This window comes from Emiliania huxleyi (genome assembly GCF_000372725.1).
Source record: "Emiliania huxleyi CCMP1516 chromosome Unknown EMIHUscaffold_201, whole genome shotgun sequence".
Taxonomy (NCBI): Eukaryota; Haptophyta; order Isochrysidales; family Noelaerhabdaceae; genus Emiliania; species Emiliania huxleyi.
This window is the reverse complement of record NW_005200589.1, coordinates 179,673-205,624: the sequence shown is the minus strand read 5'-3', so window position 1 is coordinate 205,624 and position 25,952 is coordinate 179,673. Positions and strand designations below refer to the sequence as shown.

The 25,952-nt window shown below is 63.5% G+C and overlaps 5 protein-coding genes across 5 annotated transcripts in view; 3 read left to right on the top strand and 2 right to left on the bottom strand.

The window, feature by feature from the left end:
* Positions 1-1,540: 1,540 nt before the first annotated feature.
* Positions 1,541-2,609, top strand: EMIHUDRAFT_234180 (hypothetical protein; the record flags this gene model as incomplete). The annotated part of the gene is made up of 5 exons (XM_005781460.1): positions 1,541-1,681; positions 1,731-1,940; positions 1,985-2,018; positions 2,145-2,238; positions 2,360-2,609. 5 exons carry the CDS (start codon positions 1,541-1,543, stop codon positions 2,607-2,609), a joined length of 729 nt encoding a protein of 242 aa, XP_005781517.1.
* Positions 2,610-4,930: 2,321 nt separating this feature from the next.
* CIPK2 (CBL-interacting protein kinase) lies at positions 4,931-7,785 on the top strand. Its single transcript, XM_005781459.1, has 6 exons — positions 4,931-5,115; positions 5,338-5,556; positions 5,630-5,791; positions 5,859-5,930; positions 6,091-6,777; positions 7,150-7,785. Exons 1-6 carry the CDS (start codon positions 4,987-4,989, stop codon positions 7,381-7,383), a joined length of 1,503 nt encoding a protein of 500 aa, XP_005781516.1. The 5' UTR covers positions 4,931-4,986; the 3' UTR covers positions 7,384-7,785.
* A 648-nt stretch (positions 7,786-8,433) lies between these two features.
* Positions 8,434-16,043, top strand: EMIHUDRAFT_113875 (hypothetical protein; the record flags this gene model as incomplete). Its single annotated transcript, XM_005781458.1, has 15 exons — positions 8,434-8,608; positions 9,129-9,229; positions 9,766-9,833; positions 9,880-9,943; positions 10,264-10,314; positions 10,392-10,444; positions 10,854-10,916; positions 10,992-11,054; positions 11,137-11,197; positions 11,270-11,373; positions 12,230-12,537; positions 13,264-13,297; positions 14,968-15,094; positions 15,468-15,546; positions 15,859-16,043. 15 exons carry the CDS (start codon positions 8,434-8,436, stop codon positions 16,041-16,043), a joined length of 1,536 nt encoding a protein of 511 aa, XP_005781515.1.
* Positions 16,044-20,866: 4,823 nt separating this feature from the next.
* EMIHUDRAFT_113874 (hypothetical protein) lies at positions 20,867-22,497 on the bottom strand (the record flags this gene model as incomplete). Its single annotated transcript, XM_005781457.1, has 3 exons — positions 20,867-21,310; positions 21,543-21,658; positions 21,897-22,497. The coding sequence occupies 3 exons, from the start codon at positions 22,495-22,497 to the stop codon at positions 20,867-20,869; spliced, it is 1,161 nt and encodes a 386-aa protein (XP_005781514.1).
* A 2,976-nt stretch (positions 22,498-25,473) lies between these two features.
* The window catches only part of EMIHUDRAFT_234169 (hypothetical protein), a gene marked incomplete at both ends in the record, with an annotated part of 1,826 nt that continues 1,347 nt past the window's right edge, over positions 25,474-25,952 (bottom strand). The window contains one exon of the mRNA XM_005781456.1: positions 25,474-25,509. Within this exon, the coding sequence (XP_005781513.1) occupies positions 25,474-25,509 (36 nt within the window). The remainder of the gene's footprint in view (positions 25,510-25,952) is intronic.

Here is a 25,952-nt window from a genome sequence, read left to right as displayed (position 1 = left end):
GCGACGTGAGCGGGCGCCCGCGCCCCTCGGCCTCCTACGCCCCGGCCGCCTGATTGGGAAGGGTCCGAGAAGGTTCCGGGGCAGAGCTCACGGGCCCTTGCGCCGCTGCGCCGGCGACCGACGGCGCCTCGTTGGGGCCGTGCCGCACGCCACGGGCGCCTGGGGCGCCAGCGGTGCCTGTCCCGCCCGCCGACGCAGCCGGCGCCACCGCCGCCGTCGCCTGAAGAGAGGCGCAAAGAGGTTCCGGGGACAGGGAGGGCTGGTGTCCCCAGCGCCAAAGCTACCCAGTGCCAAAGCCTCGTGTGGGGGAGGAGTGGTGCCGTTGAGTCGAGGAGAGGGCTGGGCGGGCGGACAGCGTGTGTGCGGCTCGGTGGGGCGGCGGAGGCGGAGACTGCATCGCGGGAGGCGGGCGGCGGCGGCGGCAGAGGCACGCCTGGTGCGTCGCCACACGGCTCATCCGGGTCTGGATGTGGAGGAGGAGGAGGGCGAGCGCAAAGGCGCAGACGACGAAGCGCGTCGTCGAGCGGCGCCGCGCCGCGGGTGGCGGCCGAGCCGACGGGGCGCCGCCTCCGCCTCCTCCTCCTCGGTTTGCCAGCGACGAGAGGAGCGGCCGGCCGCGGGAGGGCTTGGCGGCGGGGCTGTCCGACCACGCGTCGCCCCACTCCTCGTCGTCGCCCTCCCAGTCCCAGTCGGCGCTGGCCTTGGCCGCCTGCTGAGCGCGGCGAGCCGACATACCCTGTGCTGTGCCGCCGCCGCGTCAGCTCTTCACCAACACCGCCGGAGCGTGAGTCTGAGAAAAAGAATTCTGCGTGATACACCCTTATATTTTTGTGAATAAATAAATTATAAAAACTGTGGCTGTGTGTCCTGTGTGTGAGAGAGAGAGCGTTGCGTCGTTGTTAAAGCATGTGCGAGACTACAACGTATCCATGCCTCTCTGGACAGGGTGGCCCGCCACAAGGACCCCATCGCGCAAGGACCACATTTCTGACTCCCACTCCGAGCATTTACCTACAGGTCATGTTGTTGCTCAGGTCCACTCTCTCTTCGAACACTCGTGCCTCTACGGATGATGCCGGCGCTGGAGTCCCCTTCGGATGCATCGTGACATCTGACAACTGAATTTCCACTGGTTCGTCCTCCTCTGAGTCATCTTCCCCGTCCTCCTTCCGGTCTAAAAGAAAGAAAGAAAGAAAACAGACAACCCAAGGGAGGGATGGGAGGACGGCACGCCGCCACCACACAGGGATTTTAAGGAGAGGTGTGTGGTGCGCTATCCGTCGCCCACCCTAGGGAGTCTGCCTCTTCCTATCTCTCTTCGCAGTCTCTCGCCGATTCTCGCTGCAACCTTCATGCCACCTCGCGGTCGTCCCACCCTCGTCGTTCTCTCCCTTGTCACTTCCTCCTCTGTCGCGTTGTTCTCTTCTGCCTCGTCCTGCGACGCCGCCACCTGCCGGTCCCTTGTTACATGTCGTGCGAGGGAGTTTTGTTCTAAAATTCTTTTTTTGGCCGCCGTGATTGACCGCGGACACGACAGTTTATGCTGCCCGCGCTCCTCTTCCCGCTGTCTGCGGCCATAGACCTCCACGCTTCGATTGAGTGGCAGATCGAAGCTTACTCCGCGGCCGCGCCCAGCTTTCTCAGCTCGAAGGCGATCGATCACTCGTGTGTCCTTGGTTTCGTGCCCTCTCGGAGTCGTGTTAGGTGACACACTCGCGGAGTCGTGTTAGGCGACCATCCTCGACTCCACGCAAAAGGTGCTCCGGAACGGCACGAACGGTTGGACATGCATGCCGGCCAACCCCAGCGGGCCCGCGTCGGAAGACGGCGTCTGGGCGTCTGCGCGCGAGGCGGCGCCTGTCTGCTTTGACGCGGCCGGCCTCGACTGGATGAAGGGCTGGATGGCGCGCAAGAAGCCGCTCATGAAGCGCGACGCGTTTGTCTGGATGCTGCAAGGCGATTGCTCTCTCCGCCCTCGCCGCAGACCCCAACAGCATTGCCACCATCAGCCTTTGCCCGTACACCGCAGCCAGCCACCCTCGTCGCCTGCGCTTCTTGGCACTCGAGAGGGGAGAGAGGCGGTGGGGAGGACCCGCGCCTCCGGACCTCCTCGCCTATTGGTTCCCTTCCTTTTGCCGCGACAGGCGACTTGGGCTTCGACAACACGGACCCGTTTGTCACCTCAAAGGAGGAGGCGGGCCCGGATCAGTGGATCGAGTCGGGGCCGCACCTGATGATGTTCCCAAAGGCACGCCCGCCAACCCCCCTCCCCCCCTCCCCCTCCCCCTCCCCCGCCTCTCCCCCCTCCCGCGGGGCCCGAGCCTTTCCCTGCGCGCCCTCAGGACCCAGCGGCCTTGAGCGACGCCTTCACCTCCGACTTCTCGCTCGGCGAGCCCTACACCATGTTTCCGGGCACAGACTTCGCGCACTTGATGATCCCCGCCTCGGGCTACTACGGCGAGGAGACGACGCTCTCGCCGGAGGAGCTGCTCGACCTGCTCATGTCGCCGCCCTACATCTACATCCTCGCCGCCCTCGTGCTGCTCCTTGCCTCGGGCGCGCTAGCGGGCGGGCGCGGCGGCAGCAAGGCTGGAACGCAGCTCGCGTGAGACATGGCCGCTGCCGAGTCCGCGGTAGCTCAGAGGTCCACTCTTGAGCAGCGCAGCTCGCGCATCGCAGGGCTCGACAGCTTCACTTACGGCAGCGCGTCGTCGCGCGAGGTCGCCTGGGGAGCAGCCTTTCGAGTTCGCGCGGATTTCGTGAACTCCGAACTCGAACGAACGCAGCCGGCGGGGCCCAGCCCGAACCTCGAAAGTGAACGGACCGCCACGGCTGTGGAAGGCGCGAACTGCGAAAACGGACGAACGTTAGTGAACTCCCCTCTCTGGGCCGGCGCGGGGGCCCCAGAGGGTGTCCATGCGGGGGGGAGATGGGGTCCCATGGCCCGCCGCAGGCGCCGATTTTTTTGGATTGTTTTTCTTTTTTGGAGTTTTTTACTTGTTTTCATGGGAATTCGGCGTACTTGCGGCCATGCTATCACGCCTTGCGACAGCCTGTCGGCGCAGCTGACCGTGCCATGATGCACAATTGATCACCTGCATAGCTCGCGGCCTTAGTATCAAGCATTCAGTGACGACCTGATCGTACGGCCAGTAGGAAGGTGTCCTTCCATCGTGTGCACGCTTCTGGCGCAATGCGCGTCACAAACTGCCTCGGATTGGCTGCTGGCACTCTCGAGGCTATGCCTACACAGCCTCGCGCGCATGGGCAGTCAAGAGGGACCACGCACCTTCTCAGGACAGCGCCGGTGCCTCTCTCTTGGACCGGCAAACGTGGTGGTATCGTGTCACCAATGTGGGACCAGTGCGGCATCGCGCCATCGACAGCTCTGAACTGCGCCTCACCACTGACCGGGAAGGCCGCCAAGTGGGCCAGCACAGGTCGCACATTGTGGCAGCAGTCAGCAGTGCATGGCTGATAGCTAGAGCAGCAGCGTCAGGGTCGCAGGGTCGGATCGTGTCAAGCCTCTCGCCCGGCCGGCCGCGTGCAGACGTCGGCCTGTCTGCTGTCTGGAGTGATCTGTCGGCGGTCAGTACGACCGATCAGGTCGGAGTTTTCTGATGGTTGGAGGGTCTATCTGTATGTACTCCTCGAGATCTCTCCAAATCTGCCCTCTACTTAACCGTACTTAATCGGGAAGTTGGTGCTAGTGGAGACTAGTGGAGCCGGGGCCCCGTTTCCGCACTGCGGCGCGGCGCACGGTGCCTCCGGGGGGCCCCGCGCCGGCCCAGAGACTCCCCTCGAACTTAGGAAAAAGAAAATCATCGAACTTCGTTCGTTCGGCGTGTGCAGTTCAGCCACGAGCCGCGCGCTCGGCGGACGCGGTCTGGCCCTCTCAATCTCAGGGGGTGCCCAATTACACAGGGGCGGCACTAGAGCGCGTAGCACAGTTCTGTCGGTCCGCGACAGTCTGCAATCTAGCGGACTGCGGGCGCGACTACCCCGGTGCGTGCGCCGCCGCCCGCCGCGGACCATTGAAAAGGGGGAGGGGGGCGGGGGGGGGCGCTCAGCCTCGACGCCTCCTTGCTCACGCCTTCGCGTACTTGGCGTGGTTTTTGCGCATGTACCTCATGAAGGCGCTGTGAGCAGGGCCGCCCTGTGGTGCCTGGGCGCCGTGCGTGCTGACTGGCGAGTAGAATGGGGGAGACGGGGGCTCCCCGAGGCGTCCAGGCGTACTAGGCCTCTAGTAGGCAACCAGGGACTTTACAGGCCTGCAGAGCCAAAAAATAAATATTGCGGTTCGTTCGCGGTTCGTTCGCAGTTCAGACGAACTTCCCTGGTATTCCTCGGCCTGCGGGTGTGAAGCGAGTGGGGGGGGGGAGGAGAAAAGAAGAGGGCAGGCTCTGCACTCCAAGTGCTCCAAGGCTCGAGTTCACGAACTAGTTCGAGGGTTCGGGCACCCAAAGGGCGAACGACCGAACCGATGCAGCGAACCAAGGTGTGGGCGCGAGAATAGCTCCGCCGTTCATGGAGGCAACCAATGCGAGTCGACTGGTGTGTGTCGTCGTGGTTTCGTATCAAGAATACTCACTCACTCACGAACCAAGGGGATGCCGTCCACTCCGAAACCGAACGAACCGCGAGTTCACCGAACCAGTTCACGAACCAGTTCGCCGGCGAACTAACTCGAAAGGCTGCTGGGGAGTGTAGCGGGGCGTGTGTGTGTGTGTGTGTGTGTGTGTGTGTGTGTGTGTGTGTGTGTGTGTGTGTGTGTGTGTGTGTGTGTGTGTGTGTGTGTGTGTGTGTGTGTGTGTGTGTGACTGTGACAAGGGACCATCGGTTTGTATTATTAACAACGACGCATACAACACCTCGAGACCTCGAGATTTTTAGGAGGTCCTGCAAGTCCCTGATAATCGCGGTGGATAATACCACCTTGGCGAGCCACAACAGGTCCGCGATCGCCTCGGTGAGATTCCCAGGTGGATGATGAACATGCTGGGTCGCAAAAGCGCCTACGCCGGCCCTCGCGTCGGCCGCTTCGAGCTCGGACGCGAGCTCGGCACCGGCGGCTACGGCCGAGTCCTCGCCGCCATCGACCCAAAGGTTGGAGAGGTGAGCCCGCCCGGCACCGCCTCCCACCACCACCAGCTGCCGCGCCGCCCAGCCAAGCGATTGCTCCTGCGCAGCCGTGCGTCACACCTCCCGCCGCCATTCCGCTATGCGAGCAGCGAGTAGACACGGAGATCGGCAGGCTTACCTTCGAGACCTTGAGCGAAGGTCTATCGAAGCACATATCAAAAGATCACCTCTCAACGACCCCCTCCCGCTCCCCAGGTGGTCGCCGCCAAGGCGATCGACACGCAGGGCTCAATGGACCGCAAGCGCGCGATCGCGCACGAGATCCGGATGTTGCGCCGCCTCAACCACGGCAACGTGATCGGGCTGCGCGGGTACGAGGAGGTTGGCACCACGTGCTACATATTCATGGAGCTGGCCTCCAAGGGCGACCTCTTCGAGGTTGTGCTCGCGCGAGGCGCCCTCACAGAGTGCGAGGCGAGCTCCTGCGCCCGCGGCGGCAGAGTCGGCAAAGAGCCTTCTCGGAACTGTCCCGGAACCTTCCCCGCAGGCCAAGCCGATCTTCGCGCAGACGATGGCCGCGGTGGCGCATCTGCACGAGCGGGGCGTGGTGCATCGCGACATCAAGCTCGAGAATATCGTCCTCACCGCCGATGGCGACGCTAAGCTGTGCGACTTTGGCCTCGCGCACGCCTACGAGAAGGCAGCCGAGGGCAGCGCCGTCCCACATCTCCCCATATCTCCCCATATCTCTCCATATCTCCCCATAGGCAGCCGAGGGCAGCGCCATCCCGTACATCCGCGCGCCCTTGACGCGCGTCTGCGGCTCCGAGTCGTACATGGCGCCCGAGGTGCGATCTCCCCCATATCTCTCCACATACTCCCATATCTCCCCATATCTCCCCATATCTCCAAGTCGTACATGGCGCCCGCGCTGCGGCATTTCTCTGCTCCCGATCTCGGCGGATCTCGGCGAATCTTCGCCGAGCAGCAGGGCCGTGCCTACCGCAGGTCCCACTCCGCCGCGGCTACGACGGCCTCGCCGCCGACGTCTGGTCGAGCGGCGTCGTCCTCTTCGGGATGCTTTCGGGCTCCTTCCCCTTCGACGCCGCCGCCGTGTCCGACTGGCGGTACAAACGTGTCCTCGACGCGTGCACCGCCGACCCCTCCACTTCGGTCGTGCATACCGTCTTCGGCTGCTTCGAGCGCCCCTGCCCCTTCTCGGGCCAGGCGGTCGCGCTGATCGACGCGCTGCTGCGCCCGTCGCCGCCAGAGCGCTGCACTGCCGCCGCCGCGCGGCAGATGGAGTGGGTGCGCTTGCCTCCCCTGCAGCTGAAGAAGCTGCTGCGCAAGGCTGCCATGGTCACGTTCGCGGTCACCGGCTTCGCGGCGCGGCGCGCGGTGCTGCCCTCCACAGCGGACCCCGGCATCATGGCCTTCGAGCAGCTCCGGATCGCCTCCGCCTCGAAGCTTCACTCCACCACCTTCATCCTCGCCAACGGAAAGCTGCTAGACACGCCCTCGCCCCGCTGCGGGCGGCGGAGCGTCAAGGCGCCGCCCGTCGCGCCCGTCCAAAAGCCGCCGCCGCAGCCGCACGACCACCATCGCCGCCGCCGCGCCGGTGGCGGCGGCGTGGCGGACGAGGCGCTCACTCTCGACGAGCGCGTCGCTGCTGCGCGCTCGAGCGCCCCTCTGAAGGCTCGGGCCCGCGGAGATGCTAACGTCACGCACACACTCACACACACACACACACACACACACACACACACACACACACACACACACACACACACACACACACACACACACACACACACACACACACACACACACACACACGCACACACACACACACACACACACACACACACACACAGGGACAGTGCACACACACACTCACTCACTCACACCGCTCACCCACGCGCACCGGGCCTTGCACTTTGAACGCCGTGGGTCTCCTGATGTGGAGTCGCGAGGGCTGCCCTGGCCCTCGCCCCACCACCTCGTGAGTGTGGAGGAGTGTTCCTTACCTACCCATCCTTACCTACCCCCCACCCCCCCCCCCCTCAGGCGCGGCCGAAGCGAGGCCGGTCTTCGAACCGCGGGAGGGCGTCGCTCACGCAGTACCTGATGCCGACCCGCCGGAGACCGAGCCCGGAGGAGGAGGAGGAGCCGGGGGCGGAGCCGGCCGGGGACGCTGCCGCGCGGAGGGGCGGGGAGCAGCAGCAGCAGCAGCAGCAGCAGCAGCAGCAGCAGCAGCCCTGCCGTATGGCGGCGCATGCGCTCGCCCAGCCCTGCGCGTGAGGCGCGAGGTGCGGGCGAGGAGCAGGGAGACCGGGGTCTACGCCGGTAGGTCGGGTCGGACACCGTGAGCGAAGCCCGCCGCATCGCCGCGTGCACAACGTAGAGCTAGGTGCGCGGGAGACGGCATGTCGCGCCCAGCGGATGGTGAGCGGCGGCGAATGTGTTCATTGCGGATTGCTCGCATGCGTGCATGTGTCGCATCGACGGCGGGGGGAGTGGAGATGTCAAGTTGTAGGTCGGACCATGGGGGGGGCGGTGTATGCCATCTCGAGTCTGTCATGCACATTCTCGCGTTGGCCGTTGCGCTTCACGTCTCGACCAATGTGTTCATGTGAATCAAAACGCTAGTGTGAGACGGGACTCTTCGCGTCCACCCCTTTTTATTCCTTACACAAAACAAAAACAAAAATAAACAAATTGTTATTAACAAATACACACAACTCACAAGTCGCAACACCCCCCGGACCCAAGACGCACAAACTCCACAAGCACGACAAGGAAGAGCGGAGAGACAACAACGACATGCGAATATGGAGACTATCTTTGGGGCGATGCGTATCTCGGTGCAGCGCCGCCTGGGTCTCCCCCTCGACATGGCCTGCCAGGCTGCGGCGGCGGGCAAGAAGACTCGAAACAAGAAGACCCAAGACGAGTTCGGCGATGCTGCTGTCAATGTTCCGCAGCATCAGACACAAGTACACGCTTCGACGCCTCATCCTCGCCCTACGCGCCGCGTGGGGCACCGCTGTGCGAATCGAGCCGCCAAACCACCTCGGTCAGAGTTGCAACAACCCAACCCGACGTGGATATCAGGATATGCGGACAACATTGGCAGGGGCGGCAGGCACTATTGCGGAGATGTCAAGATGGGTGCCCCCAGCAGCAACGGGGAGCACGCGGTCGGGGGAAGGGCTGGTGTCGACATTTAGACTGAGCACTTGGAGTGCACTTCATCGCGCGTTTTTCTATGAAGAATTCTTCATTCACTAGTTTGGCCCCCCCCCGCCATTCGCGGCACACACGCCTACTCCCACCGGTGCCGGTACCTCCATGGGCGGCGAGGAGCTGCCACCCTTCAAGGCGGCGCACAAAGGCCAGTCCCTCCTGCGCTGCCTCGGCGGCCGCCGCTCTATCCCTCGCTTCGCGGCCAACGTCGCCGCTATCTGCTGCCTCATCGTGATTGTGGGCGAGCCTCACCCTCTCTCCCTGTCGCCCACCACCGCGCGTGCCTTTGCACATCGCATCTTCCGGAGACCGCGTGACGTGTACGGGCCCACCAAGCTCGCAGTGCGGCGCTGCAGCTCAGACCACGCAATCGCCTCGGCACCAGTCTGCGCCTCGTCTGGCAACCGCCTCTCCCCGAATGACCGCACCGCAGGCGTGCACCACATCAAGCACGAGGCAAGACTGGCCAGCGGCCTCCCTCGACCGCCCTCCTCGCCCGGCCGCGCCGACCTCTTCCACATCGGCACTCCGTCTTAGATAGATGCGGAGACAGGTCATGTCGTCTTCCGACTAGCTCTCGGAAGGACATGTCTGGTGGGGTGAATTCGGAATGCAGGTTTTCCGACTGGCTCTCGAGAGGACACGCGGCCAGCATTCGTAGCCCTAGAGCTCAAGCGAGCTCTGAACACACTGCAGCTGAAACCCTGCAGAGCACCGCGTACTCGCATTCCCGGAGCCTTCTCAGAACCGCCCCGGAACCTGCCACGAACTTTCCCCACCCTTCTCGAATCTTCGAGCAGGCGCTCCGGGCAAAAACTACTTCTTCTGGCAGGAGCCAGACGTGCTCTACCCGCCGCCGCCGCAGCCGGTCGCACTGTCGCCGCCGCCTCCGACGCGCGAGGTCGTGGCCATTCGTCTCGCGGTCCGAGATACAGCCGAGATGCAGCCGAGATACAGCCGAGATGCAGCCGAGATGTAGCCGAGATGCAGCCGAGATACAGCCGAGATGCAGCCGAGATGTAGCCGAGATGCAGCCGACTCGCGAGGTTGTGGCCACGCGTCTCCCGGGCGGCGATGCCTCGGTGCGGCTGTGAACGGCGTCTCTGCGCTGTGAACAGGTCCCTGGCGGCGATGCGTCGGCGCCGGTTGAGCTGCGGCTGAGGCTGCTGCCCCTAGAAGCGGAACACGCCGTCTTTTATTCCAGCCAGGAGACACGGACTCCGCTGTGTTCGGCCGTACTCGGCTGCACTCACTGCATTCGGAGCCCCGTGGGTTCACACGGTGCTCTGAAAGCACTGCACAAGACCGTCCTCCCGCCCCGAGGCTGGTGTGATCAGCACGTACCTTAAGGTAGGCTCTGTGGGTTCACGAGCTGCTCTGAATACACTGCACAGCACCGTCCTCCCGCCCCGAAGCGGCCTCTTCCCGCCCTGATAGGCTGTTGCCCGAGCACTCGGCGAGCAGCGTCGCGTTTGTGCGGCACGCGGCGGAGCAAGGCAGCACCGGTGTGTGTGTGTGAACAGCGCCTCTTCACAGCTTGGCTGTGAACAGGCACGCGGCGGAGCACGGCTGCACGGGCAACCTGTACCGGTCGGAGAAGGACTTTCTGGTGCAGGTCTGCTCGCCCACGCGCACCGGGCCTTGCACGTTGAATGCCATGCCAGCTCTTGCCTGTGTCTGGGCGTGGAGATGTGCGAGGGCTGCCCCCCCTTGCCCCAGCGTGCGTGGAGAAGTTTACCTGACCCTACCTCACCTTGTCTTACCTTCCTGGTGCAGGTCTGCTCGTCCACGCACACCGGGCCTTGCACTTCCAATGCCGTGGGGAATGCCGTGTGGGGCTCCTGTCTTTCAGACGTGGAGTCGCGAGGGCTAGGCCGGCCCTTTCCCCACCGCCACCTCGTGTGTGCGGAGAAGTGTACCTTCCCTTCCTTGCAGGGTCGGATCGACTGCGGCGGGGGCACGCCGGGCAAGCCTCCAGCGCCAAAGGTGGAGTGAAGGGAGGCTGTCTCCCGCTCTCGCGCGCTGTGGACCGGCGTCTCTTCACGGCTGCGTGCTGTGAACAGGTGGAGAAGGGAGGCTGTCCCGACGGCGTGCCTCCGCCCACCGACCGAAAGCGGTTCGCCTAGATGCCTTGCTCTTCCGGCTAGCTCTCGGAAGGACGCCTCGCGCTTCCGGCTAGCTCTCGGAAGGAAGATGCCTCGCTCTTCCGGCTAGCTCTCGGAAGGAAGATGCCTCGCTCTTCCGGCTAGCTCTCGGAAGGAAGATGCCTCGCTCTTCCGGCTAGCTCTCGGAAGGAAGATGCCTCGCTCTTCCGTTAGCTCTCGGAAGGAGGCAGGTCTGGTGGTGAATGCGGAGTGCACGAGTCGTGAACCGACACGCTGCCGGCATTCGCAGCCCTAGATCTCACGCGAGCTCGCAGTTCACCGCAGCTGTGAACACACCACCCGGCCGAACGCAAATGAGGATTGGCGGGGAGCGGCTGTGCGCTGTGAACGGCGCCCCTTCACGGCTCTGGCTGTGAACAGGTGCCCTTCGCACGACCCGAAGTGCGGCTGCCACGGCCCTCTGATGGGCAAGGGGATGGTGGGGTGGGCGGCGGGCGGCGGCGGGCGGCGACGTCTTAGGAGCAATGCCATTCATGCGTGGCGTATTGGTTGACTCAGGTGGGCGGGCGGCAGCGCTGGGCCGGACTTTTTTGTGTACAGCGCCCACATGGACCCCGCAAGGTGCGCTGGCGGCTGAGCTCGGAAAATCTCGGTCAATCTCGGCGAATATCGGGCTAGTCACGGCTAATTATTACCCCCCGAGGTGCGCCGTCGGTGGGTGCGTGGCGACGCACTGGTCGCACGACCACACTGTCTGGGCTGAGGTGGCCGGCAGCGTGCAGGAGGCGCCGACCGCTGCAAACAGCGCCTCTTCACACAGCCGCGTCTGTGAACAGGTCGCGGACGACGAGACGTGGGCTGCCATCGGCAAGCTGTACGCGCTGCCCGTGCGGAAGGGCGGGATGACCTTCTTTGCGAAGGAGGTCCCGATCTCCGTGGGGTGGGCGTGAGAGCCTCGCGGACCCAGTCGGCGCCTCCAGCAGCGGTATGTCGTATGACGGTGTAAGCGGCGCAGTGAGGATTGATGGTGTGGTTCTATTACTAATTCGGAGTTTGCTTTCCTAGCGATTGATCTCGAGGCTGGCGTCAAGATACATTGTCGACCACCCCGAGGGAGAGTTCTGGTCGCGAACACTCACTCCAGGCTCCCCACAGCTAAAGCCGTATAAGAGCCCAGAGACCATGTTATGGCTTATGCCGCGCTCGCCTAATGTCATCATCACAGCCTCCCGCCGCCGGCACGGGGCCGTTGGATCTCAGGCGGCCTAGACAGGTTATAGGAACCGAGAGGGCCCGCCACAAGCGTCACTCGAGCGTCAGCAGAGAGCGCGAAGATACAGCACATCACCCCAAACAGACACGCGTCGCCCAAGGACCCCGTGAAGAGGAGAGAAGAGAGAAAAGGAACAAGGTCACAGCCCGCCAGCGGACGCACGCCGGGGGTCGCGTGTGAGGGCCCACGGCCCCCGGCGCCTGTGTGGCGGCGAAAGCGCACTGCCAGCCGCACGTAACCCATCCTGCCTCCGGATCACACCAGCCTAGCTCACCCAGAGCACCGCCGGGGCGCCGGGGGGGTGAGGCGCCCATACAGCACTGCCACAGGTCCAGTCGTGAGTCCCTGAGCCTCGCCGACGCCTCGCGAGTCCACCACGCTGGCTGCAGCCACCCAACCCGCCAGTACCCCTCGTGCCACAGCAGACCACACCCCACATCAGCCAACAGCCCAGAGCCCCGAGTCCACGCACACGGAAGAGGAGAGAGCACCACCCACACACACCAGCCAAACCAGCCCCTAGACGCACTCAGCGCCTAAGAGGGGCCACCAACCACACCCGCGAGAGCATCCGCATCGGCGTGCACAAGGATCTCATCAGCCTCGACGTGGTGGGGCGCTGCAGTTGGGTCTTGGGTCTCGGCAATGGAAGGCTGCTCCGCTATTGCCGCGACGCCAACGGAGCGGTCGTCCTCCCTAACCCATCACTGCCGCCGGGCTTCCCGGATGGCCAACTCACGCAGGTGATGAAGGACGAGGCCGGGCAGCCCACCGACCTGAGGGACCGCGCGACCGGCGCGGTGATCGAGGTGCTCGTCGACCACGACGCCGGTACGCCTTACGCTCCGCTACCGCATCAACGGCGCCTCGAGGCGCTCAACGGCTTCCCGCCGGGCGCCGCGCTGCGGCCGTGCGCCGCACTGGTTGGACATGCGGACCGTGTGAGGCTTGTGAGTGCGTACTGTTGAAGATGAACGCATGTAGGGGAGGCCGAGAGCGGCTACATCGTACTGCACTTGTGAGTATCTGTAAAAGCTTTCTGTTTGTATGGGCCATGGAGTTAGCGGAATCGACCACCAGCCCCCAAAGATCGCTTTTCTCTGACACCAAAACGCACCCCACTATCGCTACTAGTGCCGGGGCAGCTAAATACATGGTCATTATGTGTCGTGGTACACTACCAGCCTTGTGCAGGTGTCAAACGGGCCTCCGGAGGCACTCCAGACCGGTCCGGGACCCGTGAGAACTCCAACCAAAGAGGTATCCAACGCCTCCCGACACCCGAGCAGGGCGGCCCAGGCCACCCTAGCACTGCCTGCCGCCTGTGAGCCAGGCCAGTTGGCCCCAGCCAGCCTCAATCGTGCCAGAGACTGCCCCGCGCCATGCAGCTATTGCAGACAGCAGGGCCGAAAGCGCGCTCAAAGTGCGATGCTCGCCTCGAACACGGCCTCGAGCGACCTCTCCGGGTGCTGCACGACCGCCTCCGCGAGGCTCGTTGCGGGGGGCATGCCAGCGCCGCGCTGCTCCGAGTTGACGGCGCCCCGCACTCGTCTGAAGGCGGAAGGTCGACGGCGGCTGCGATTAGCCGCCGGTGAGCGCAAACTGCAGCACTCGCCACAAACGTGGCGCCGAGAGCCGCCGCCGGCTACGCAGCGACCGCCGCCGCGCGGCTCGTGGCGATACACACTTCTCCGCCCTGCGCGAACTTAGCCGACTACCTAACCAGTTACCGCGCAAGCGCTCAAGCACTGCCGCGGACCCCCGTGCGCATGCGTGCGTCGATTGAAACAGCGAGATCGTCACAGAGCGCCACGCGAAGTTGCGGCTTCCCGCAGCTCAAGCCAAATCATCCAGTCGCGCAGGACGAGTACAAACACTGCCTCGCCAATCGCACCGTGTACGTCGCCAAAAGAGCTCTTTTGACCGCCGGGACAATCCCATCGATGTCGTGCCAGATGACGGCAGGGCACAACACATCGATCGTGTTTGGTTGGGCACAACGCGTGCACTCGCCGCCCCTCGAGGGGCAATGCTGAACGGGTCGGTCCTCCAACCAGACAGATATTGCGGTACTGGGAATGGGTAGCGATGACATATGGGACCCTCATCGCGCGACTCACGTCACTGGAGTTCCATCCAACAGCGAGAGGCGCCGCAGCTCGGATGGTTCGGCGCGTCGTGTCTCGACCCGCACACCGCCACTGCTGTATTGGCGAACGCTCCTTGCGCAGGCATCCACTCGCCTGGTGTCGGCACTCTGCTCTCAAAGGGCTAGCACAGGAGAGGCCGCCATACCGGCCTTGCAGATTCTCGACGAGTGGTCGTGGGTTATACCGGTCGATGCGAATCCTATGACGACCACGTGCACCATTCAAAGCTGCGTTCGCCCACGTGCGCACGCTATTAAATCATGCGTGCCGTACGTTGAGGCGCGCGAGAGGCGTGCGCGCCATACACCTGCGAGAGGCGTGGGCTGATTGTGTGATTGATAAGATCCGCGAGACCTCGAGAGAGTAGTGCCGAAGGCGCTCTTTTTGATCGAGAAGTTGAGATCAGTCAATCCACCGAAACACGGCGGTCGATCAGGTTTATCCGAGACACGGCATCTCCCGACCTCAGAAAGGCAGAACACCAAAAAGAGGAATGCTGCCCTGCCCCTTCGCCTCCTCCCCTCGCCCCGCGCGATGCGGCGCGTGTTGGCCTTTGCGCGAGCGTGCCCGGCCGCTTCGCCCAATCTCCCAAGCGCTGCAGCGCGCTCGTGCAGCAGCTGCCCGCCGTGCTGCGACCGCCGCGCGAGCGGCTCGTTCCGAGAATCTGGCACAATCGGATTGCCGGTCGGAGCGCTGCTGAGCGCGGCGCCGCGGGTCGCCTCCATGCCTTCTGCGCTCCCGCGACGCCCGAACCAAACCCGTGCCATGCTCATCCCATTTTACGCTGCTGACGCTCACCCTCCGCCGCCTGCGCGCCTCGCAGATCCAAAACAACGTGAGCGAGGCGGGTGTGCCGCGGACTTTTGGCGCTGGGCCTCAAGCTGTGTACGCTGCGAGTAGGTGCGGCCCTCTGACTTCAACTCTTTACCCATCTAAACTCCTGAGCATCTTGATAGCACTTTCTCTCACATCGTGCTCGGTCGGTGGCCTCGCAACGCCTCTTTCCCCCTCCCGCTGCTGCGGCCCGTTCCGAAGTCTTTTCCCCTCGCGGCCTCGCATCACCTGCACATCACTCCCTCCAGTCGTGAGCCGTTCGCCTGCTGCGATGTAGGTACATTCCGATGCTCACCCTCGTCCTCATCATAACCAGCGCGCTGTCGTACACGACCGCGGCGGCGGCGCCCAAGCGCGAGCTCGACTTCGCCCAGATGGAAAAGTCAGACACCTTTTCCGTGAAGGTGATGAACTTATATGTGGACGTTCCAGAGGAGCAACACGGAGACGAGCCGTTCTACTTAATCGCATGCGGTACCTTCAACGACGATGCAGTTGAATTCTGTGGCACCAATTCCCACGGGTCGTGGACTACCTGCGACTTTGTGGGCGGGTACTGCCAGGAGATCAATGACGACGGGAAATGCACAACAAAGGGGAAAAAGGGGGAATTCTGCAAGCCGAGTTCGGGTTTGAACTACGGGGATTCTTGCACTGACGACCGGATCCACCATTGCCCAATCCATATCCCGGGGGCCGAACCCAACACAAAGTTCACGCTCCAGTTCTGGTGCTATCCGCCGCACCCCCCCCCCCCCCCCCACCCGCCCTGCCTAGCTTGACACCTCGTACACCTATATGCCCCCACCCGTCAGGGAATATGACAACGGCGGCTTCGATGGCAACGGAAAGGGAGGTGACAAACACGATTCGGCCGGATCGATCGTCGTTGACGTTTGTGACCCCAAAACTTGCTGGACCGAAATGGACGGGTTCAAATGTGACGACGTCGAAGACCCAAATCAGCCCTTTACGATTACAATGGTAGCTGCGCCCGGATTCGGCGGACCGCGTTACACAGCGACCCTCCAAGTGTCGGGATGCCCTTCGTCTCCGCCGCCTCCGGCACCTCCTTCGCTCCCTCCGCCACCTCCTTCGCTCCCTCCGCCTTCGCCGCTTCCGAGTTGTAACTGTGGGGACATGACGGCGGGATGTGTCCCGACAAAAGAGTTTTGCGCCAGCACGTGGCCGCGTTCCGACGTCTTCAACTGCCGCTGCCTTTGCATCGTCGGCAAAGACCTCGCCCCCCCCGCTTCTCGGGACAATTACTGCTACTCTTCTGAGGAGATGTGCAAGAGCAAGGAGCAGAATGAGGATTTCCACTACTGCGATCCTGACCGGCAGTCCCCATGACTTCACGGCACCACGCCAATGCGGTGCACCACAGGGTGCCGAATGCCTTCAGTGGCCACACCCTCCTTGCCTCGCCCACGCGGAGACCGTAAATGCCAAGTGTTTCACTAGTACTGCTGATTTTGGATCACGCTTCGGCTTGTTGAGCAATCGGCAATTGAGACCACCGGCAACCGCGACTAATCGGACGCAACCGCAACTAGTTGTAGATGACGTAGGTGGAGGCGAACACAGCCAAGCAAGGCGCGCATGTAATGTGCAGATCGATCATCCGACCACCCCTGCATGCGCGGGCCTTGGTCCGGTGCCGCTGGTCGAAAGCTGGACGGCATTGGGCCAATCCTTGAGGTGGGCGCTGAACACTAACTGTGCGTGAGGGTGGATGGGTACTGTCTTGGAGTGAGGAGTGTCTGATACGTTGTGGCAGTCTAGCGTGCGAGCAGCGGTGGCTCAGAGCCAGCTCTTGTCTGTCTGGGTTGCAGCATCGGGAGTTCGGCGCGGGATCGGCCCGGGGAGCTTCCGGGTTCGCGTCCAACCAATCTGGTTAGGAGGGCGGGGGGTTCGCTTTACACCACGGGTTGTTGTTCTAAGTACTACCACCCCAAAAACAAGGTCGTGCCCGTGACGTCGGAGCCTGTCGAGGACTGAGAGGGGTCGCGGTGGCGTCCATCGCCAGGCCCCCTAGCTCAACCGACGACGACCGCCGCCGGCCAGCAGCAGCAGCAACAGCAGCAAGCAACAACGCCCTTCTACGCCAACTGGACGAAACGGCTCCGTTCTTAGTGCTGGCGACGACGACACGCGGGGGACTGGGCGCTAGCCGCAGCTCCCCCGGGCCAACGGGGGCCTATCCCGGACCAGCCAGCAGGGGCATACAATTCCTGTACCCCCCCCACTGTGAATGATCACAGCGGACCCCTATTCACACCTAGACACGGAGGCACCTCTCCACGTCCGCAGCCGGCTCCGCTGCTCTGCAGGCTCCGGATAAGCCCTGCCCACGGCTCAGTCACCCTTACCTCACTCGTCTAGGGTACCATTGGAGCCAGGTGTGGTGTGGGCGCGAGAATAGCTCCGCCGTTCATGGAGGCAACCGATGCGAGTCGACTGGTGTGTGTCGTCGTGGTTTCGTATCAAGAATACTCACTCACTCACACAAGACTCACCTACGCGGACCGTAGCGCTAATCAGCCGGACCTACGCGGGGGGTATCACGCCGCCCAATGTCTCGTGGTCGTGCACAACCGCACATCCGGCCATTCCAAGGGTGTACCTTTGAGAATCCCCAGCGTCCCTCCCTCCTAGTCACACTCTCAATATCTCGACTCTCCAACACGAAGTGCTGCGATCGGGGGTGGCCCATTTCTTTTTTCTTTTCTTTTTTGGGTCCTGTGGGCACCCTACCGCTGTACTACAAGGAAGTCGATACCCCCCGCAATCTTCTAGAGAGAGATTTCTTCTCTTGGTCTTGATCTTCTACCCCCACGTATGTAGGAAGGTGAAGAACAGTCAGGCTCGGACTGGACACCAACGCGGTATGGGTGGACGCTGGACAGATGATGATGACAAACCTGGTTTGTGGAGCTCCCACAACTTACCCTTAGAGGCCACCATAAGGGACCCCATTGTCCGTTTGCCACCAGACTTTTTTTGAGTTGGAGGTAATAACTAAATGGATTGCACTCTCCCAAAGAACTGATGCATTCATAGTGCCTTCACATAGTTACAATACCTCAAAGTTGAAAAACTCCAAAATAGGCCGTCAGGACTCTGTCAGGACTCCGTCAGGACTCTGTCAGGACTCTGTCAGGACTCTGTCAGGACTCCGTCAGGACTCTATCAGGACTCCGTCAGGACTCCGCCAGGACAACCACTGTCCCCCCGCTGTGAATAGAGCCCTTAGCTAGAGAGTAGGGAGGGGTGTACAGTCGAGTTACTCCCGAGGGCAGGGACGGCCTTCCACTGAGGGAAAGGGCGCACGGGGACGGTATCGACCCAGCCACGCAGCTCTTTCCTCGCGTACAGCCAACGAGTTTGCTGGTCCACAGGCAGGCCAGGCCGTGAGCGTGGGCCGGTCAGGCCTGATCCTGCGGTGAGCACTGGAGGGCTATGCGGCTCGCTCCGTCAGCCGACTTGCGCTGTCGAGCGGTCGAGCGCTTCGGGTTGGACCCGCGGGAGGGTCCCTGCGCGGCTGACATGGCCAGCCAAGCCGTGTGCGCTGCCGTGGGTGCTGCCGTGGGTGCTGCTGTGGGCGCTGCCGTGGGCACTGCCGTGGGCGCTGCCGTGGGCGCTGCCTCGGTCAGCAGTCGGTCAGCCGTCGTCCGCTGCTCGGCGCTGGCCTGCAGGCCGCCGGTGGCAAATCGGGGGGGCGCGGGCCATGGACGTCGTGGCCGAGCTTTGCTGCCTATGCACGTTGCCGGCTGTAACGTTGCCTGCACAATTATGATGTAACTTATTCCGGGGCCCGTGTGCGGGGAGCGAACCTTAGCGACCGCCCAGAAGCTTTCTGAGGGAACCAATCGGGCCAGGATCATCAGCATATGTCCCCTCCACAACATCGTGGGTATTTGAGCGGTATTTGAGGAGCACCGCCACTCTGAAGTTCGGCCGGGTGGTCTGCAGACCCCCCCCCCCCGGAGCAGCAGAGGCTCCGTGGGGTCGAAAAGTCGACGCTGGGAGTCGCAATCGTCAAACCGTCGCAACACCACGCGGTACGCACGTACCGCCCACATCCCCTCCACCGCTGAGCAGGCGCAGATCGACCGCCGGGCCGCGTAGCCGTCGTTAAGGAGCGGTTTTTGGAGCCGTACGAAGAGGTCCCAGACGGGCGAAGATGCGGTTTTTCGATGACCACGCGCGATGTGGTATCTGCTTTTTGCTAAAAACGGGCCGCCTGGTGCAACAGTACTAGTGCAACACGCAACCACACTGATAGCTCCACAGTAGATGTTTTTGACGAGCGCCGACGGCGTCACGGTCGCCGGAGTGGACGCACTGCACACACACTGTGACCGTGTCGACGGTGTGACAGTGAGCTGACACAATCGTCGGCGCCGCGCTATCGCGGCGCCCCGCAGTCTACACGCCTCAGGCGCACCCCTGAACGCGCCATGGGCGCGCAGATACACCGCAGCGCCGAGGAGAATCCACACCTGGCCGGTCCCGAGCCCCGTCCTGGGCCTCCAGGCGGCCGAAGATCGGCGTTCGGGCGGGATGAACTTGTCGGAAATGGAGCAAACTTGGCGCGGCTCGCCGCTCGCGGTACCGGGTGAGCCTGGATAGGGCAAAATCTGGGGTGAATACGAGGGACAGAGGTCGCAAGTTTGTCGCGCAAGTTTGCGCGGCGTGGCGCTGCCCCGCTGCCGAGGGCGCCACCAACCCGTGGCGGCGGCATTTCCAGCCCAAATTGGGCGTTCCGTGCGCCTTGCCGGCGAGAGTGGACGGGCTGTGCATCGTGGGGGGGGTGAGTGGGAGGGAGGTGGTCGTGTGCCTACTTTGTCGGCCGCGCGCGAGGAGAATTCTGGGTGTGAGGCGCGCAGGAGGCGAGGGTGGGCGCGCCGGCGGTCGAGCCGCCGAACAATTCGACGTGGCGCAGCTCCGTGCCGGCGGGGACGACCAAGCACATGATGTCGGCGGCGGTCGCGCGACGAGCGAGAGCCGCAGGGGCCCTCTGAGAGCCAGGCGCCGAAAAGCAGCGATGAGTGGCGCCGCGATCAGCCACCTGTGGGCGGTCATCGGGGTCGCGGTCAAGCTCGCGACGGGGTAAATCTGGTGCTTCTAGTATCACTGGTGGGCAGGGTGTGCAGCAGCCGCGCTCAAAAAGAGGCAAAAAAAGCGGCTGCTACTTTGAGTGTCTACTTTCTCGACACACCGTTCTCGGCCCGGCCGGAAAGCTGGCTGGTGGTCGCGCGCAGCGCGTCGGCGCGCTCCAACTGGTTGGGCACCTCGGCTGGGTCCATCGGCAAGAGGCCCGCGCCGTCGGGCGGCCCCGGGAGCGCATGATGCCCCTCCGAGAGGCGCTGACGCCCCGCCGAGATCGCGCTGGTTTGGCACGAAAAACGAGAAGCGCGAAGGGGGGGGTCCGAATAAGATACATGATACAATGGCCGCGCCTCTCTTGCTTGTGCGCTTTTCATGGCCGAGTGGCCCGAGGGCAGCGTGATTTCTTTTGTCTGTAAGGACTCTAAGTCTCTTGGCACCGTGGAGTGCTGGGGGGGGCGACAGGGAGGATATGGCCTTGAGTTATGTGTAAGCCGACTCAGGGTGTGTGGCAGCCCGCTGGCTGTGTGTCTTGTGAGCTTGTTTGTGTCTGTGTGAGATTTTTCTTCTTCTTCTTCTTCTTCTGTGTGTCGCTCGTGCGTGTCGTCATCATCTGTCCAGCGTCCACCCATACCGCGTTGGTGTCCAGTCCGAGCCTGGCTGTTCTTCACCTTTCTACCTACCTACCTAGTTTCTGTCAGGAGTGTGTGTGTGTGTAACGGAGCAAAGGCGCCGCGCCGCAAGCAGGCCGCGCCTCCTCCCTCCCACCCCCAACCGCCCCTCCCCCGCTCCACTTACAGCCCTCACCCCTTCTGCCCGCAGGCAACCTTCCGCACCGCCGGTCCATCCTCCGCGGCGGCCGCCACCGCCTGCTAGAGAGCGAGGCGGCGGTGTGTGCGTCGAGGTCCGCGTCGGCGCGCTGCTGACCCTGCGGGCCCATAGCTATTGAATGTTACCCCCCCCCCCCCCCCAGCCCCTCTCCGTGTATATATAAGTCCTCGGCGATACCCGCTGCGCCCGATGCGAGATGGTAAAAATCGGGTATGTAGGTATGTGAAAAACGGTCACGCCGCCGTCGCCACCACCCTCGCCTCCTCCACCCTCGCCGCCGTCGCCGTCGCCACCCCCTCCGTCGCCCCCTCCGCCCTCACCGCCGTCGCCGTCGCCACTTCCGTCGCCGCCGCCGCCCTCGCCTCCTCCGCCACCGCCGCCACCGCCCTCGCCTCCTCCGCCCTTGCCGCCGCCCTCGCCGCCGCCACCCTCGCCGCCACCGCCCTCGCCGCCACCACCCTCGCCGCCGCTTCCCTCCCCGCTGCCGCCCTCGCCGCCTCCGCCCTCGTCGCCTCCGCGTTCGCCGCCACCGAGCTCTCCGCCGCCCTCTCCGCCACCATCGTCGCCACCTGTGCCGCCGCCGCCACTCCCGCCTCCGAGCCCGCCCCCGCCGCTACCACCCCCGAGCCCGCCGCCACCGCGGCTGCCACCGCCTTCACCGCCTCCGCCCGACGAGCCTGACCCTGATTGGAGGCGCATCACCTGCCCGGTGATGAGCGCCCTCGTCAAGAACGGAGACCTCGTGCCCAGCCCGGCGGGCCTGATCACCAAGCAGCAGACGTTTGACGCCCTGCTCCGCGTCGGCATCTCGGAAAAGGTGGCTACAGAGACAACGGATGCCAACTTTGACCACATCGACTCGCTCGACCTCAACGTCTTCCGGATGAACACCGTCAAAAGAAATGGCACCCCCGACCCTCCCGGTCCGTCGGAGCACTTTCGCAGCACGGGCATCAGAGACGGCCGCCAGCCCAACTCTGTGTGGCTGCTTGTGCTGCCTGCTGAGGCCTGAGCGCTTGTGCTGCCTGCTCATGAGCAGGCAGCACAAGCAGCCACACAAGTCAGCTTTGGGATGCTTGGTTGCTCACGGCGACGCCCAATGCGTGCGCCGGTAGGGGGGACGTCCCCTATGCGAGTATTGCTCCTGCCAGTGCACCAGACTTACACATACAGATGTGTCTTCAGAGGCGGGTTTGTGCCCAATAACGGCAGTATTGGACAATTGGAGAAAACGGCGCGAGTCAATCGCTCAATAGGTCTCACCCCACACGAAACCAGCCGGTGCGGTGGCCTGGCGAGCCGCCTCCGCCGCCGCCGCATCCTCCGCCGCCTTAGCCGCTGCCGCCGCCTCCGCTTCCGCCTTTGCCGCTGCCGCCTCCGCCGCTGCCTTCGCCGCCGCCTCCGCTGCCGCCTTTGCCGCTGCCGCCTCCGCCGCCGCCTTCGCTTTCGCCTCCTCCGCCGCCTTCGCTGCAGCCGCCTCCGCCGCCGCCTTCGCTTTCGCCTCCTCTGCCGCCTTCGCCGCCTTCGCCTCCTCCGCCGCCTTCGCTGCTGCTGCCGCCTCCTCCGCCGCCTTCGCCGCCGCCGCCTCCTCTGCCGCCTTTGCCGCCGCCGCTTCCTCTACCGCCTTCACTGCCGCCGCCTCCTCTGCCGCCTTCGCCGCTGCCGCCTCCGCCGCCGCCTTTGCCTCCCCCGCCTGCACCTCGTCGACGTCATACACGGGTGGCTCAACTGTTGGCTGGTCGGCCATGAACGTGACGCTCCGCATGGGCGCAAGGGGCATGGACGCAGAGTGCATGGGCGCAGTGCGCATGAGTGCAGGGTGGAGCACGAGGCTGAGAGAGAGGAGCGGCGCGGCGAGGAGCATGTGTGAGCGAGATTCCGACGCTTTCGGGGGGGTTCCCTAATTGCATTTGATGTGGCCGACGGGGCTGGTAAATGTTGTGTGGGTGGTGTGTACTTGTTACGTGAAAACCCGCTGGGACCCGGACGCCAGCACACACGGCTAGATTTCATGGCGGGCCGCCTAGGCCCTGGGGTCGGAGGCAGAGTCGGTGGGGGTGCCGCGCGCGGCGCGGGCTTCGCTGTCGGGGGCGTTTAGGGCGGGGTCGGGGAAGGAGGGTGGGGTCGGTCGCATTGGCGGCCGCGCGGCAGTGGCTGCGGGGGGGGCGGGAGGAGGTGGTGGCGCCGACCGCAATGGCGGCCGAGGACCCGACGTCGAGCGCCGGGCGAGATCGCGATAGAGATTTCACGTTGTAGAGCGCCTCTACATCGCTCTACATCGGACTCACATCGTCCCGCGGCGGATGTAGAGCTCTACAGCTCTACAGCGCTCCAGAGCGCTCTACATCTCTACAGCGCTCTACACTCTTCATCCTCTACACCCTCCCTCAGTTTCGGCTGTGGCAATGGTGGATGCGGTTGCAAAATGGGTAGCAGAGGGAGTGCTGAGGGAGCCAGAACTGCTCGTGCGTCGTTCAATCGCGACTCTGATTGGGGTCACAGACTATGGCCGAGTGGACGGGGAGAGTGGGAACCAGCTCAGCTCACTTGCGATTGGAGGGAAGGTGTTCTCAGAGGTGGGGAAGCGACTTCAGATGATGTGGGCAAGAAACATGATTCGGGAAAAGCTAGGGGATGACGAGCACAGCGGGAGAAATCACATGCTATTCGACTTGGTCAGGGCGGGGATTACTACTGGCGAGAGTGGGGTAGAGGCAAGGTGGACGAGGATCAGGAGTCTTACTACTTCTGAAGGGGGTGGGGGCGCGGGCTCGACCCAGTGGTGAGAAGTGCGGATACTCAGCTATGCTGCAGACAATTGAGGCTTCTCGAGTTAACTCGAAGCTGGATCAGTGCGTGTGTGGAACGGCTCATGACGTCAGGCACTTTATCTTGGGCGAGGGGGGGTGTCAGATGTGCATGGGACGACGCCGCCCAGATCACCGGAGATTACTCCGCCCCGGATCACCTGAGATTATCACATCTCCCCATATCTCCCCATAACTCCGGCCGGCCCGCCCCAACCTTTGTCCGCCTGCCGCGACCCACCGCTCTTCCGGCAGCACCACTCGCCCCCCCCCCCCCTCCCCGCGGCGAGGTCGTGCTCGAGAGTGTGTAGCCCATGTTCGGAACCCGGCCGGCCATTTCATTGGGATTCGGGCCCCCGGCGGTCTCTCAGCTGTGACTGCAGACTGGAGCTACGAGTACGACTGGAGAGCGTGCGAGACGTCTGAAGTTTTAGGTTTGTTGTGAGAGTGCGTGCGCCGGGCCTGCCGCGGCGCGTGCCGGCTCCAGCGTCCCGGCTGCCGCCGTGTCGCAAGCCGCGCCACATCCCTCAAGACAAATAGACGATACTTCGAAGTTCGATCGAGACGCACGACCACTCCGCACTCGCGAGGCCCACGACCGTCGTGCGTCGACCCAGCAGACTCCCAATGGCTAGTTCCAATTCACTCTGACACGCTAATCTTGAAAACGTCCAACGGAGCTCCGTGTTGCTCCCAGCGCCCTCCCCCGCGCTCTCTGCGGCCATGGCCGATGATACTAGTATGAGAGCTCATCTGGCTACCGCGAGAGCGACCCAACTCGTCGACATCGTCCGATGATTGTGCCGCAAAGTCAGCCTCCGGAGGCTATCGTGGGGTCGAGCCGGCAGTAGCCGTGACATGTGGTTCCACCACCCCTCGTAGGCTTTGCCTCTGACCGCCACCGTTCCCAGGCTGCCTAATGGGATGGAAAGGAAGGCTGGGCGAGCGTATAGAAGCGTGCTTGACCTCGTCGTGGCATCTGTACGGCAGCGCTGGCAGGCGCGATGAGCGTCGCGCCACCTGACCCGAGACGGGTCGCAGGCGTCGTACCGAGCGCGTCGAGACCGTGTCCTGATGTGCTCTGCAGGAGTCACGTCGGCGTCAAAGGAGCAACGTGCGACTTGTCAGAGCTTGATCTCCGATCTCAGCGGCGTCGAGTCGTCTCCGGCGGCGACAATTTGGTACATCTCCAGGACGCGCAGAGGCAGCTGCGACCCCCGCGAATGTCAGGTCACGCTCCACTGCGTAGATCACTCACGCCAGTTGTCTCACCACTCCTTTTTCCGGAAACGGCGCACTGTGTTCCGGCCGAGCCCGACTGTTCTTCATACGTGCACACTACGCCAAGCCGATTGAGTCGGACCCGTATGGCAGCCACGCCCAGAAGCGGAAGACGTATTCTTGTGCTCCTGTAGCTCGAGGGCCCAACTTGAGAATCGTGCTTTTTGGGTTGGGTTGGGTTGTTGGAGAGAGAGAATTCTTGATACGAAACCACGACGACACACACCAGTCGACTCGCATCGGTTGCCTCCATGAACGGCGGAGCTATTCTCGCGTCCACACCACACCTGGCTCCAACGTGGACACGCCCATAGCTGGGGACACTACTAGGTCACGCATGGCATCAGAAGTTTTATCTCTGGGCCCCGAAAGGCATCTCTAGCAGCGTCGTTACGCATGCGCCCTCCCCTCCTGGGCGCATACGCCTCACGTCTCGACAGAGCGTAAGCCCTTGGCGTGTGACGAGACGAGTTCTTCGCCATCGCAGCGAGCAGCACACCACTCGCCACAGCAGCCGGAGGCATCGCCGCAGCACTGTCTGCGCCGCAGTCCCGCACCCGTCGACGAAGCTCCCCCCGCGGAAGACCCCTCTCTCTCTCTCGGTTGGGTTGTTGGGTTGGGTGTGTATCGCGCGCCTTGCGGGGGGGGCGCGGAAAAGAGGAACCTCTTAGCGCCATCGCCACGGTGCTGCTGGGTTGTTCGGCGTGAGGTTGGGTCGTCGGCGCGAAGGGTGAGGTCTCGACCGCCGCCGCTCACGCCAGCGGACGGCCACTGCCGGTGTTTTTGGCCTCGCCACCGTCCAAGCACCAAGGCGTGCGCCATGCGCTCGCCGGCATCGAGCGAGCAACGTGATCGACCGAGCGGCTTGCTGTGTGGCCGCCTTCTTGTGGCTCTCGTCGAGAGCGTTTTGCGTCCCGGCGGGTGGGAGAATGTGTGTCGTTGATGTGTCACTGTGTGCGTCACATCGATGTGGATAACAAGCACGGTCGATCCGTCAAAGCGATACACTCGTTCCTATCACGCTGGAAGGCTTGCACGGAGCTCTGTGCCGGCACACAGAAGAGCCGTGCGGCAAGAAGAGCTCGATGGGGAGCGAGCGGTTGAGCATGTTGCAAGCAGCGTTGTTGATGTTATTTGCGCATCGAACAAAGAAGAGGCGCGCGCACACACACACACACACACACACACACACACACACACACACACACACACACACACACACACACACACA